This window comes from Centruroides sculpturatus, unplaced genomic scaffold, assembly GCF_000671375.1.
Source record: "Centruroides sculpturatus isolate CEXI.00-Female unplaced genomic scaffold, Cexi_2.0 scaffold2235, whole genome shotgun sequence".
Classification (NCBI taxonomy): domain Eukaryota; kingdom Metazoa; phylum Arthropoda; class Arachnida; order Scorpiones; family Buthidae; genus Centruroides; species Centruroides sculpturatus.
The window spans coordinates 1-15,315 of record NW_019386360.1 but is presented as its reverse complement, the minus strand read 5'-3'; the positions used below and the strand labels follow the sequence as shown (position 1 = coordinate 15,315).

At 29.2% G+C, this 15,315-nt stretch overlaps 1 protein-coding gene across 3 annotated transcripts in view; it reads left to right on the top strand.

The window, feature by feature from the left end:
• The window catches only part of LOC111614677 (roquin-2-like), a 40,864-nt gene extending 27,453 nt beyond the window's left edge, over nucleotides 1-13,411 (top strand). Inside the window, exons 4-11 of one of the 3 annotated variants that reach the window (XM_023356044.1) lie at nucleotides 5,195-5,395; nucleotides 5,478-5,610; nucleotides 5,698-5,929; nucleotides 6,015-6,158; nucleotides 8,088-8,167; nucleotides 10,949-11,032; nucleotides 11,240-11,313; nucleotides 13,253-13,411. In XM_023356044.1, the coding sequence (XP_023211812.1) occupies nucleotides 5,195-5,395; nucleotides 5,478-5,610; nucleotides 5,698-5,929; nucleotides 6,015-6,158; nucleotides 8,088-8,167; nucleotides 10,949-11,032; nucleotides 11,240-11,313; nucleotides 13,253-13,396 (1,092 nt within the window). In that variant the 3' untranslated portion in view covers nucleotides 13,397-13,411. Of the gene's footprint in view, nucleotides 1-5,194; nucleotides 5,396-5,477; nucleotides 5,611-5,697; nucleotides 5,930-6,014; nucleotides 6,159-8,087; nucleotides 8,168-10,948; nucleotides 11,314-13,252 lie in introns of all 3 variants that reach the window. The other 2 variants (XM_023356043.1, XM_023356042.1) reach the window with 2 other exon arrangements.
• Nucleotides 13,412-15,315: the final 1,904 nt, after the last annotated feature.

Here is a 15,315-nt window from a genome sequence, read left to right as displayed (position 1 = left end):
TTTTTATATTTAAATATTTGAAATTTGTTTTAAAGTAATCAAAATGAAAAGATATTTTTAAATCTTTTATTTTTAAATGTCTTTCTAAAAACCAATAAAAAATTATTTTAATAAAAGTAAATTAATAAAATAGTAATGAATTTTAGTAAATTAAGATATAGTGTAAACCAATAAAAATAAATCATAAGCACAATAAAATAAAAAATCATTCAAAAGTCCAGCATAATTCTTTAATAACATAAGAACATTTTCAATTGCATTAAGCGTCCATCATCGGTTATTTTATTGAATTTAGTCTCCAGTAAGCAAGTATACTTTTATTTAATCATAAGCACAACTAAGATTTGTAAAATTTTGTGTTTCTCACTAGTCAAACATATTAGTCAAGTGTCAACATGAATGGAAAAATCTCAAGAATCATCTATACTAATATTATAAAGAGGTAATGTTTGTAAGTTTGTATGCAAGGGCTAATCTCCGAAACTACTCATCCGATTTCAAAAATTCTTTCACCAATATTTACAATGGAACTTCAGGGTGGACATAGGCTGTATATTATTCCGTTAAACATTCATATAAATTAAAAGATATCATCTAGGGTTAAGGCTTTTATCTCCAACAGATGGCACTACGAGTATGACGCCTCAAGTTTGCTTTTCTGTGAGGATGAACTAAAGCAGATCATCATCTATCTATATAAATAAAAATGTAATGTTTGTTTGTTCCTACTGATTCCTTTGAAATTTTGACACAACGCTGCATTCGAATACACACGTGTTTTTATATAATATATGTGTCGAAATTTCCCCCACTGGGGGGGAGATGGACAGGATTAAGGCGTACCGTAAAGAACTTGGCTTCTATTTATACTATTTTAGATGCAGTTTTTTGCGTTTTTGATTGCGTTTTAATAGGGTACGTCAAGAGAATGTACAACAAGAAGGGATTTTTTGAAAAATTCTCCCCCCTCTACGGGGGATGTTATACATTTATAATAGATACATTTTGAGCCACAACAATGCATGGAGGGATCTGCTAGTATATTATACAATGTGAATCAGATTAACAACTATATATTGTATTTGGAACTTTTTGTAAAACAAAATTTTAAAAATGAAGAACTTTTCCATTATTTCTTACAGCAAACTTTGTCTTGTCACTCTGTCCACATTCCCAAAATAATAATAGGTAAAATATTGCAAAAAATACACTTTTATCTATCAACTGGTGGTTCTAAATAAAATAAATAAAGTGAAGTGTTGATTAGGTTATTCATTAATGTAAAAAGAGTTAATATAAAATTAAAAAAAGAAAAAACAAATATCTGTTATTTGGTTGGATGGTCTGTGTAGAGATCAGTGAAATGACTCTATTAACACAATGATTTGTATCCATTCTTTGTTTGTCAGAGCAATAATTACAGACTTACTGATTGCCCATCACTGCCTTTGTTCTTCTTGGTATACTCCATAAAAAATTCATAGGCATATATAATAGTCCATCTCAAGTTGACTTGGGTTAATGTGTGTGTTGTCTACCACATTTCTGTTAATGATATTCAATTGAGATTTCAGTTAGAGACAAAAGAAGGTTATAATGATAAGACTGTACACATTTGTGATATTTTTCCTCTTCATTTGCTGTTTTTTTATTGTGAGAGGTTTCCATTCATTTTATTTGGAACAGTTTTAATGGTTTAATGAGTTAAAAAATCAAAATTATTAGTTAGAAAGGGAACAAATGAATTCAGTTAGAGATAAAAGGAAGGAGACAAAATGGTATCATTTATGAAAATTATTAAAAAATGTTACTAATTGTTGTTTTTTCAATAATTTGTAGTATTGCACTGAAGAGGGGCTTAGCATTTATATAAGCCCAAAATGCATATGTGAAAACAATAAAAAAGTGTCTAACCTGAAAGCTGTAATGATAGTCTACCAAACTAAATTTCGGATTAAAGAGACATACATTCATAACACTTACAAGGGGATAGCATGACATTTGGGTCACCGATTTTGATTTAACTTGGTGAGGTTATTGTGAAAATCCAGAGACTGAATATTTTAATTTTATTAAGAATTTGTTAAAATATTAAATTAATGTTGAATTTAACACATATCTGTCAAGTTCGTGAGAAGGGAAGTAAAACTTCCTTTGGAAAAGAAACATCTCCGATGAACATCTGCCCATTTCTGTCAGAACAAATATCTCGTCAGATGTTACCAAGCCTAAAATCCAATTGGAGAGGAATTTAGAATAAAAGGGAAAGAATCACAAACTCATGGTAGATGGCCATAGAAGAAACTGCCTGATAGAAACCATAGAAAGAGAGCATAGTCCCACTCTGGCTGCCCATCATCAGTCTCCAAACCCACATACATCTCCATCTCATTAGGAATTCAATCAAATTGCCATCAGCTGAGAATCACCAATTAACCTCTCCATAAGAAGTGTATCAATCAAAGATCAATTGTATGACAGCCCAACGAAAAGATCAACATTTGTCAACTGAGATAGTAGAGAGTGTTGATGTAAACTCTCTTTCTCATATTTAGATAGAGACTTTAGAAGCTGTCCGTGTTCAGTCACATATTTGAATTTTATGTTCATTATTTTCATTAAATTTTATTTTTAGTTTGTTTAATTCATCTTATTCTTGATCTCAAATATATGCCGAAGTCTTATCGGGAGTCCACAGTTTCTCCCCCTTGGACAAAAATATAAAAATGTTATATTGTGTGCTTAATGTGCTAATTAGGCTGATGTCAGGAAAAATTAAAGTAAGATCACAAGAACTTCCTGTTGACAAAACGGCAATGTTACAATCCCATCTAGTGACAATGTGGGTGGGTCTTTCAGATCTGAAGCTGAACATGGGTGAGAGACAACTTTCTCTTAATCCTGGATTACCACATTATAGTGCATCCCAAACAACTGACATTGTCAAGCAGTCAAAATTAAATGAGGAAATTGAGGTTGAAAATTGAAAATCACTTAAAATCTTTGAAATTCCTATCATTTGCAAAGTGGCTGGTGGCTTGGTGGGGTGTGCTGATTTCGTAATTGTGAGGTTGGTGTTTTGAATCTTGGTGGTATCAATGTTATTTTTTCCCTAAAACTATAATTATCACTTTATTCTTGGTATTTTTAAATTTATTATACTGTCAAAGAGAAAAACTAACTTATTTTTAGAAAACTAAAATAAACAATAAACAGGATAATAAAACAATAAAATCCATCTGTTTCAAGTCAATGTCAAAAGCAATTAACAAATGCTACCTAACAATATTTATTTTAAAAGCAAAACATTTTTTATACATTCATGTACAGTTCATACTTACTCTGGCAACAAAGTCATTGTTTAACCTAAATATGTCTATAATTACATCCCCTTGTTAGACATTGCTCAACACATAAATAACATAGACACCATTAAGTGGTCATGGGTCCAAAAATTACTTCAAGGCAGACATACCCATAACCTATCTTAGGACTATGTTGACAAAACTGTGTCAAACTACTAGCTGACTTTGGGCTGTCTGTTTGGAGAGACTCGGGAGTTTGTGGTTGCTATTCAAGATTAGGCCATAAACACTAAAAACTGCAGAAAACACATTCTGAAGGATACATCACTCACAAATGACTCTTGCGGAAAATGCCATATTCTGCCAGAAACAATACGGCATATATAATCTCTGGTTGCAAGCTCTTAGCACAGACTATTTACATAAGCATAATCAAATAGTAAATATATTATACCAAGTGCTTGCACACAAGCACAGATTATTCAACACCCAGGTACCATGCTATAAATATACTCCACAGACAGTAATAGAAAATGACACATACAAAATATACTATGACAGAACCATAATTACTGATCAATAACTCACAAAAGCTTTGAATGTCCAGTAAAATTATTTAATTGAAATAACAAACGTTTTTGACCTTAATATTCAGTCTTCATCAGGTTTTACAAATGCTGAGATTCTAAGAACAGTTCTATGCAACGAATTTAAAAACATTAGAACGTTGTGCACGTGCATTGCCATGGATGCATACGTAACATTACCATATGCAGCATTCATATCACAAACGAAATATTATAAGTTTTATATACATAAAAATGAAATAAAAGAAAATAAATTACAATAAAATAAGATAAACTAACATAAGTAATAAGATAAACTAGCATAAGTGTACATTAAATAGGGGTGTGGGGTTGTGGTCTCCCTCATAACAGAACTTCCAAGCTTGAGATATATTAATAGCATCTTTGGAATTGATACAGTTAGTACATAATCCGGCCTTGTATATCTCAAGAGTTTTTAGTGATCGGATGTGTTCTGTGCGGTGCGAGAGTCTAATCATTTTGGCATTGTGAAGGTCTGCTCTTATCCCCGTGGTTGAGGCATAGGATGATTTTACTGGATATTCAAAGGTTTTGTGAGTTATTGATATATTCTTCCAGTATCTGTACAAGGTATTTAATCTTTTCTCAAAACATAATTACAGATAAAACAATTCATCACAATAGGCCTGACATCAGTTTTATTGACAAATGCAATAAGATTGTTTATAAAATAGACATCTCCATTCCAAACACTCATAACATGAATACATATTGAAAAAATCAACAAGTACACTACACTCTCATTTGGAATAAGGTAACTGTGGAGGATAGAGTGACATACCACATACACTCCACCAAAATCTAGAAACATTAAACCTTAATAAAAACATATATATGATACTACAGAAAGCTGCAATATTGAATACATGTCACATTGTTAGGAAGTTTCTAGGCAGATTCATACACCAATAAACTGAAGCTTAATGTTACACTTGTTTGGGTAGTTATACTTTGAGTTTAGTCCAGCGTAGCACTTGGCACCATCATTAGCTGAGCAGAACATTTGCAATATAATAATAATAATTCAAAATAAAAAGGCAGATGGTACGGTACATTTCACAATATAAAAATATAGAAGCTAAGTTTAACTGTTTTACAGAATTTTGCAGAGATGTAGCCTCAAATAAAAAGTCACCTTTGTGAAGGAAAACTTTTATTCCTGGTGATTGGACATAATAGAAGAATGAAGACAATTTAGTTTCTGTTCTATTTTTATATTATATAATAATAATTTATTGATATTAAAAATTTGTTAGAATTTTAAAACAATTTATTTAATAGGTTTCAAAACGAGAAGGAGATTCTTCTCTAATGCAATTAAAAGAAGAATTTCGTACATATGAAGCATTAAGACGAGAACATGATGCACAAATTGTGCAGATAGCAACTGAAGCTGGTCTAAGAATTGCTCCGGAACAATGGTCATCTTTATTGTATGGTGATACTGCACACAAATCACATATGCAGTCAATTATTGATAAGGTTAATATAAATATTAAAATGTTTTATATATACTAATGTTTAAATTTTGTAAATATAAAAACTTTTTAATATGTATTTTTAGCTACAAACACCACAGTCATTTTCTCAAAGTGTTCAAGAATTAGTTATAGCTTTGCAACGAACAGGTGATCCTGGGAATCTCTCTGTTTTACGTTCTCATTTAGAACTTCTTGCTGGAATTGATCCTAGTCCAGGTGACTGTTTAATATATTTTGTAAAATGAAATAAAAATATGTAGTTAATTTAACAAAAACTAAATATGTAATCAATTTCTAATGTAGATGCTGTTGTACCTTCTTGGGAAGATTTAAAAAGTGCACTTGAAGCTGCAAGAATTGTTGTTAAAGGTTTGGTAGAATTTATTCAGAACTTTGGTAGCCGAAAGTTACAAGAAGATAGACAAAATCTTAATGCAAAATATAAAACAAGTATGTGTAGAGATCTTACTCAACGTGGAAGTTGTCCTCGTGGAGCTAATTGCACTTTTGCACATTCTCAGGAAGAAATGGAAAAGTATATAAAATATAAATTTATTTAGGAAGCTTAGAATTTCAGGAAATTTTATTTACTTAAAGAAATTTATTTGATATTTTTCCAGATATAGAGCAAAAAATAAACGAAATTTAAATCATAGAGGTTCTACTCCTATTAGAACTTCTAGTTCTTCTGTTCAGGGGAAAGAATCTGGAATTATTTCATCACCTAATGGGCTAAGATCACCATCTACAAATATTTCTGTGAAGTAAGAGGAAAATAATTTACTATTAAAATTATGTTTTCAGAATAGTTTCATTTTAAAAGCTAATTTTGGTTAAAACATGTATTTTTTAAAATATAATTAATATGATATTAATACAAAATAATAATTTTTTGGAGTTTTTTAACTAGTCATGATCTTAATTTTTACTGTAATAAAGCTGCAAACAACAGATGAATAGGAATACTATCTTTTTTATATTTTAGAAAAAGCATTAAAAGAAAACAGCTTTATATTCAGTAAATAGAATTATATTTTGTAAACATGGCAAGTTCTTAAATTTACATCCAAATAAATTATTCAATATTATAATAGGTTTAACAACTGAATTTATTAAAATCTCAAAATTGTTAATTTCTAGAATGAAAAAAACTAATAACAAAAATGACCTGTTATCTGTTTAAACTATTTAAAAACAATGATAATGTGTACCAAAAAATTACTGAAATAAATTCAAACAACTGATTATTTAATAATCAGATATAATGATTTTATTAAAATGACAACTTGCAGGAAAATCTGAAATTGTCTTTTGGGATTTTCTATGCTAAAACTTATAAACAGAGATTATAATTTACTGATGTTATCTTAGGCAGTCTTATAGCAAGTTTATGATCTTGACTTTATTCACAAAAAAGTCATAATTCTATGTTTATTGAATACAATGACATTATTGCTTGGAAGTTAAGTATATTTTTAAAATAAAGGTAGTTCTCAATAAAATACTAGACACCATATTATATGGATGAAATAGAAAGTAATTGCCTAAACAGTTTTTAGCAGGATACAGGTGACATTAAACATTATCTCTTTTTAAATGGTTATTACATAGAATAAAGATACTTAGATTAAACAATATGTATAAGGATCTTGCATATTTATGAATCAAAAAATGTTCATATTCTAAAGTATTTAAATATTGCAACATTAATTTTTTCAGGTTATTTAAGTCATTAAATAATTTATTAGCCACTTTGAAAATAAATCAAAAATATAATCAGTAATTTCAGTAATATATTAACATTATCTTAAAGTCTTTGATTATTAATTAATTTTATATTTGTATATGCTCCTTTTCAGGATATGTAAGTTGCAACTGACTGGATATTTTGGATATATATTTTGAGCTAAACGAATTACTCAAATAACATGACAATGAGTAATCACTAGTTATATGTGAATTTTTAAATTTATATTGCTTAAAAGAAATCTATTTAGTATATTTAAGATGGTATTAATGACAACATATATTATGTTTATTATTCAGAATTTATAAAGTGGCCCATTCTAAGCTGTTCTTTTTCAGATAAATAAATTAATTAAAATTATAAATTTATCTTATTATTAAATTAACAGATATTGACATTGCTTATCTATAGTGCTAATTATCTCAATCATTAAGTAATTTATCTGCCTAAAATCAAATTTAAAATAAATTGGTAATATTTGAAGAGAAAAACTCAAAACTGGTGAAGAAGTCATGGAATTTAATCAGATTACCAAGCTTTTGGGTTTTTACATTCTCATTATCAGATTACTACATTCTATCTCATCATTATCAGAACAAAAGTGTCGAATGTAGATCTGATGATGGCAATGTAAAAATTTCATTTAATTAAAATTTCTATGACTCCTTTGCCAGTTTCAAGTGTTTCTTTTCAATGATTTATACATGGTATCATTTGTGCTTGTTCATATTTAAACTGGTAATTTCAACAATATTTATTAATTAAATTTGGTATTGATTTAAGAAAATTAAATCATTTTTAATGTTATACTAATTTAACATTATACTGATATTGATTTTGAAGTTCTTTAAATATTTCAGTAAAATTTAAATTATTTTTTCTTGAAATTTTTAATTGCAGGAATACAATTACTTAATCTAACTGATTTAAAATTTTTAAATTTTAGTTTGGTTTCAACAGATTCTATTTATGGTGTAGATGATTCAAATAGTATCTTAGCATTTGAAGGACGTTTCCTGAAAGATAGTAAGTTTTAAACTGTCTTATTTTAGAATAAAATAAATTATTAATATTATTAAAAATATATTCTTGATTACATTGAAAATACAAAATATTAAAATTATTCCATATCATTAAAATTAAAACAAAATATTAAATTTTAATAATTTTATTATCATTAGCCAGTTACCATTGAATTTTTAATTTTTTGCTATTAATGGATTCAGAATGTCTTATATGCATTGCATTTTTTTGTTAAAATTTTCTCATTTCTGTAGTAAAATGTATTATTTTAATTTTATCAAAAGTATATTTGTTTTTATAATGATGATATACTTTCTTCCTCAATTATTTCATCACATTAACAAAAACACACAAAAAAATGTAAAATAAATTACAATATAATAAAATTTGAACGTAATGTGATAGATGGAAATTTAAAAAAAATTGCCACATAAATTGTAAGATCATGTTATTGTAGACCAGCGTTTCTCAAAGTGGGCGATAACGCCCCCTTGTGGGCGCTGGAGGCTGTCAGGGGGGCAGTAGAAGGCTCATAGAGAATTGGGGGGCGTTAAGGAAATATAGAGGGGCGACGGCAGACAAATTCTATATATAAAAATTCGACGGAATATATATAAAATGTTTACATTTTATATATTTTTTATTTTTTATTGAAGATCACAACTTGAATATTTCTAACACATTGACTTTTATTTTAGCTCAGCGTTTCTCAAAGTAAGCAATAACGCCCCCTTCTGGCGCGATGAATAGATCTATGATAGAGGCAGGGTATTGAACGGTGACCAAAGGCAAAATTGGGGCTGATAAGAGGAAACATTGCGTTTAATGGTTTCCAGATGATGAGAACAATGTACAGTAAGGGCACAAAGTGTGAGATTCATAGAAAAGTTTTCCTAAGAATATTTCCAATCCTTTTCTCACACAAGAGAAAATGGGTTAGGGGGCGTTGGGTATAACTTTATGGAACAAAGGGGGCGGTGGATCGAAAAAGTTTGAGAATCACTATTGTAGACAATATTTTAAAGTCAATCTTCCAGTTAATATGAGAGGAAAAGTTTATAGCACTTTCTTTTAATATTATGAAATGTATTGAACAACAATAAGCTAGACATGAATGTTATAAATATATAACTATTTATTGAAAAAATGAAAGGTTAAATACGGTTATATAAAGGAATGTTATTAAAAAAATTGCTTTAGCAAAAATTTTGATTAATTGATTTGAATTGTCAATTATCATTTATAGTACATTTTCTTTGTATAAATATTATTAGGTCTATACATTAAAACGATGATTCATTTTACAACTGAATATGTTAAAATATAGTAATTTTGTATTTTAATAAGAAAAATTATATATTTTGATTTAAAATATATTTTTGTATCTTCTGTATAAAATTCTGGTTAGAACACTTTTCAATATACTGGGTGATTATTATTCAAGTACTCCTATTCTGCACTGTCTGGAGAGATATTTAGTAGTCCAAATGCAACCAAATCTAGTATGACATTTCAGGATATATGGAAAGCATTTCCATAAAAAACAGTTTAGTACTTATGGCACTATAGTACTTAAAATAAATTTCAACAGCGACGGCTGAGATGGTTTGGCCATGTGTGCCGAATGGATATTAATCGAATTCCCCACCAACTGCTCTTCCGACAGTTACCTACTCTGTGGAAAATCCAACACTCTACACCTAAGAAAACGTGGACCAAACACGTTGAGGACAACCTCAAGAACCAACGGTTTGATCTGAACCAGGCAAAAGCGGCGGCCATGGATCGAGGGCATTGGAGGGGCATTGTGGAGAAAGCTCGACTTCCTGCGGCACCCACAGCAGCATACTGGTTGCGCAGATGCCCGCAACCAAATGCCAGCTAGGGACAAAAGAAGAAGAAGAATGGCACTATAGTACTTATGGCACTTCAAGCAACAAACATTTTATTTGTACAAGACGTGCTACAATAGTTAGTCAAAAAATTTCAGACAGTTAGTTGTATCTATTCTCCAACACCCATTTGCAGACAACATTCCAGTCTAAAGCGAGAGGACTTTTTGCTTTATCTCAGAACTACCTGCAAAACTGTTATTCTCCAACAGTTATATTGAACATTTTGTTGAAAGCCATTACATGGGCTGTTTAAAACAAAAAACTATCAAAGATTCCTTATATAATGCAAGAGAGGTAAAAATAGAAATCTATTCTGATTCAGAATTGCCATTTTTCATTCTATTGTTTCCAACTCAAATTTTCTGTAACTCAAAGTTTTTCCTGCCTCTTGGTGCTTTAAGTTAGAGAAGTTTTACTATAGTTCAAAAATGTTTATTATTTTTTACATAGTTCTATATTTGATAAAATGACCAGGACAATAAGTATAAACTTAGAAAATTTACAAAACTTCTCAAAAGTTTTGTAAATTTTTGAGAAGTTTTGACAATATTTTAAAAAATGTCCTTTTCACTTCATTCCTCTCTTTAGAGGCTTCTCATCTGCCTCGATATATAAAATGTTAAAATCTTTACTTTGATGATGGCACAATCAATTAAAAAAAAATATATATATATATTTGATAAAATGGCCATTATGGTTGTTATTTCTTGATGTGTGTGAAAGGGATAAAATGAGAAGATATGTTTTAAAGTATTGTCTATTTGAGAATTTTTGAAAATTTTCTAAAAATTGTTTTGTTTTAACATATGTAATAATAAATATTTTTAATGGCTTTTTTGTGGAATCTAATATAAGTTTTATTAAATTTATGAAATTTTATATTTTTTAGATATTCAAAATACATCACATGCTCTTAATCCTGAAACACCAGCATTTCAACCTATTGGGCCTGCTCAACTAATTCCTCCTTCAGGTACTTATCATGTTGCTGCAGATACTTTTGGTGGTACTATTTTAAACTCAGATTCTTATCCTCCCCTTACTGCTAATACTCAAATATTGGGAATAATTCCTGCTGCTATTGCAGCTCTTCCTACAACAAAACTTAGCCTCAATGTAGGCCATATTTCCAAGCCATGTACAATTCAAGATACAGTATCACTATCAATCTCTACTGTAGGCCTTGTATCAAGTATAGAAGAGAATCCTTCATCAGCAGTGAAAATATGTGGACCACAACTAAATTCTATACAGGTTAGTAATTTAACTTGTAAACAGAAATACATCAATATTGAATAATTTTATTTTTAAATTCTTGAATAATGAAAATTTTTGCAGCATTGTTGTTTTCATTTAATAAATTATTATAATAGATGTAAAGGTGATAGATATATTTTATAATGTATCTTATTATTTTGATTTGATGTTATGCTTAAAAATATAATTTTATAAGAACACAAATAGACAAGATGATCCAATAATGTTGCAGAAGCTGAGATAAATGATTTTTGCATTAAAACATATTTTGAAAAATGTTTTTTATTAAGTTTCAATTTAATGTTTGAATCAAATGAAGAACACATACTTCACTATGCTATTTGAATTTCATTGTGGATTAAAGACCACAGAAGCAGCAAGAAATATCAACAGTGTGTATCAAGGAGCCATACAAGTAAGAACCTGCCAGATGTGGTTTGCCAGATTTTGTGAGGGTGATTTTAGTCTGAAAGTTATGCCCAGATCTGGTAGACCAAGTATTGTTGATCATGATGTTTTAAAAGTCATTGTTGAAGAAAACCCTGGACAATTGATTGAAGAGATTGCTAGCAAAATTGGTGCTTCTTGGTCAACAACATAAGTACATTTAAAAGCAATTGGAAGGTCTACAAAGTAGGGAAATAGGTTCCACACTTATTAATTGATGAACAAAAGTTTTAACAAATTTATGTCTGCAGTTCATTGCTATTGAGACATACAAATGAACCTTTTCTTGAAAGTATCATCACAGTAGATGAAAAATGAGTGATATATGATAATCCACATAAAAAAAAGCAGTGGTTATCTGTCAGAGAACCATCAAAAGGAATTCTAAAACTGAATATACACAAGAAAAAAGGTGCTTCTTGACGTGATGGAGTATCCCTGATTTGGTGCACTTTGAGCTGTTAAACCCTGGCCAAATGATTACTGCAGATCTTTATTGGCAACAGTTGAAAAAGTTAAATAAAGTCACACCAATCAAGGTATCCAGAGTTTAGAAATAGAAAATAGAAAAAGGAATCATCTTTCAATATGACAATGTAAAACCCCATACAAAAAAATCACTCAACAAAAATTCAGGAATTTAGGATGAGAAGTTCTCCCTCATTTTGCTTATTCTTCAGGTGGTGAAACATCTGGAGAATAATGACATTATAAGTACTATCTATCTCATTTACATACTCTTGTGGATCAATATTGTGTTTCCTGCTGGCAGTAACTCTAGTTCTAACAATTCTGTAATGATGATTCAACAATGAAATTTATTATATTTATGATATGTTTTCAGCTTATGTTAAAGTTACTTTTGTTTCATGGTCAGGAGTGTGAAGTACTAATAGTTGCCTTAAACTAAATGTAACTGAACAAAAATAAGTAATTAGGAACTCTAACAAACTGGGATTTTCCCTCAGAAGTTCAATAGTAATTCATAAATTGATGTATAAGAATTGATTGGCAAAATTTAAAGTTTTCAGTACAATTTTCTTATGTCTATACTTCAAAATACAGTGATCTTTGCCATGATCTGTTTTGATAAAATCAATATTTTGTATTTTAGTAGAAAATTTTGATTTTTTGAGAGTTTATTTTTAGACTCAATATATCAATGGACTAAATTATCATAGTTTAATAAAATAATTATGCCATATATATATTTATTTTTTACAGTTATGACAAATCATTTCTATCTGAAAAAATCAAATTTTTCACATTTAATTGAAATAAATAAATATAGTGATAAATTGTTCATTATTGTTTAGGCTTAGTTTATCTTAAATTTTTTAGTCTTATTTTCAAATATTCTCTTTATTAATTTTTATTAATGAGTTCTGCATTTGAATATTTTTTCAAAAATTATTACAAAAATGTTATTTATTGATGAGTTTAAAATTTTTTTGTGGTTTGCATTTCAATAAGTTTTGTTTTATTTTAGAATTTATCATCAAAAAGTTTAATAGCACTTCAACAAAGAAAACGCGAACTTCTGGCTCAGTTAGAAAAAGTACAGTTTATTAGGCAAGAAGTTACATCACAAGGAAATATAATTAATTGTTCATCAAAAAATATGGTAAATTAAACATTTGTAATGCTTAAGAATTTTATTATAATTAAAATTTATGAATTTTTAGAATATTTTAATTTCTAAGCAAATTTTGCCATTATTAAAAAAAACATAATGTTGCTGAAAAAATTATTAATTTGTTACTATGATTAGTTGGCTACTACTAGTGATAAATATAAATAATATAATTTGAACAGAGGAGAAAAGTTATAATATATACCAGTTTTATTTGAATAATGAATACTGTATGTTAGGTACCATTGAGTTATATTTGACTCCTGGCAACTCTATGGAAAAGTGACTTCTGATGGGATCTGAGTAGATTAAGTTCTTTAAGATCTTCAAGACTATTGTCTTTAGCTTCTAAAACACCATCCATCCATTTAGTGCATTAATGACTTCATCTTTTTTCATCTTCTACCTTGACAAGCATAAGCATCTTTTTCACTGAATTAGAACATGTAATGTTGACAAAATACAAAAGTTTTAGCCTCATGATTTTGATTTAAGTGAATGTTTAGGTCTAATAAGATTGAATGGTTGGTTCTCTTGGCTATCCAAAAGACTCTCAACAGTTTTCTCTAATACCAAAACTTAGGAATCAATTTTCTTTCTTTCATTCTTACATAATGTCCATGTTTCACAGCCATACAGATATATTATAAGGGAATACAAGAGAATTTGCAAGTTTGAACTTTGTTCTCAAAGAAATATTTCTATGTTTTATAACTGTAGATAGGCTATTCATTGCCTTTCATCCTAATATTATTATTTTTTGAATTTTCTTAGAACAGATGTCTTCTTTGTCAACATGTGCTCCATATAAATAGTTATCCACAACTTCTATTGTTTCATCATTAATTTGAATCACATTTTTTTCTGTACCAGTGATCTTAGTTTTCTTTAGACTTAAAAATAATCCAGCCTTTTCACTCTTTCTTTTTTTACTCTTGGAATAAGAGCTTTTAAGTCTTTTATGTTCTCTATCACCAAAGTTATATCATCAACATACATTAAATTGTAGACCTTCATTCCACCAAGTTTGATTCCTATATTCATATCTTCCAGACATGCATTACAAAGTATATATTATGAATACAAATTGAAAAGATATGATGAAAGAATGCAGCCTTTCTAACACCTTTTTCAATTTTAAACCATTTTGTATTATTGCTTTGTTTTTATCATAGCTTGACCGGTATAGAGATTTCTTAGTAAAACAATGATGCACTTAGGAATACTCATTGTCCTAAGATATATCCAAAGTTTTGTGTAATCAACTAAATCAAATGCTCTGCTATAGTCAATGAAACAGAAATAAATATATTTTTTAATGTTCTCTGCAGGTATCTTTGCTTCTTCTAAATTGTTCAAGTGTCACTTCTCTTTCCATAAAGGCTTCTAATCTTTTTTCTATTACAGTAGAACCCCTCTAGTCTGCCCTCGGCTAGTCCGTCACTCCGGTTAATCTGACCGTGGTCGGAGTCGAGAAACTTGTCCCAACTCATCGGTGACTCACCATCCGTGGCATTTTTCTGTGTTCGTTACAGTATATGTTTTACATTGTGTGTACATGTACAGTTTTGTGTGTGTTTTCAACATGTCAGGAGTGAAACATAAATACGTTACTCTTTCATTAAATGAAAAATTAGCAGTGCTACAAAGACTGGACAAGGGGGAAGATTGTTTATTTTACTTTTTTCTGATAACCCAACCTTTTTTGCGTTCCGACCATACTCCAGTCCCAAAGGTGACGGATTAGAAGGGTTCTACTGTATTTTGAAAAATATTTTGCTAACATGAGATATTAGAGCAATTGTTCTGTAATTAGAGCACTTATATCCGTCCGTTCGTGAATGAAGGACACGGAAACTACTTTATATCGATTGAAATCAATTAGACCAGTGGTGTGAAATGATAAGAAATTGTCTACA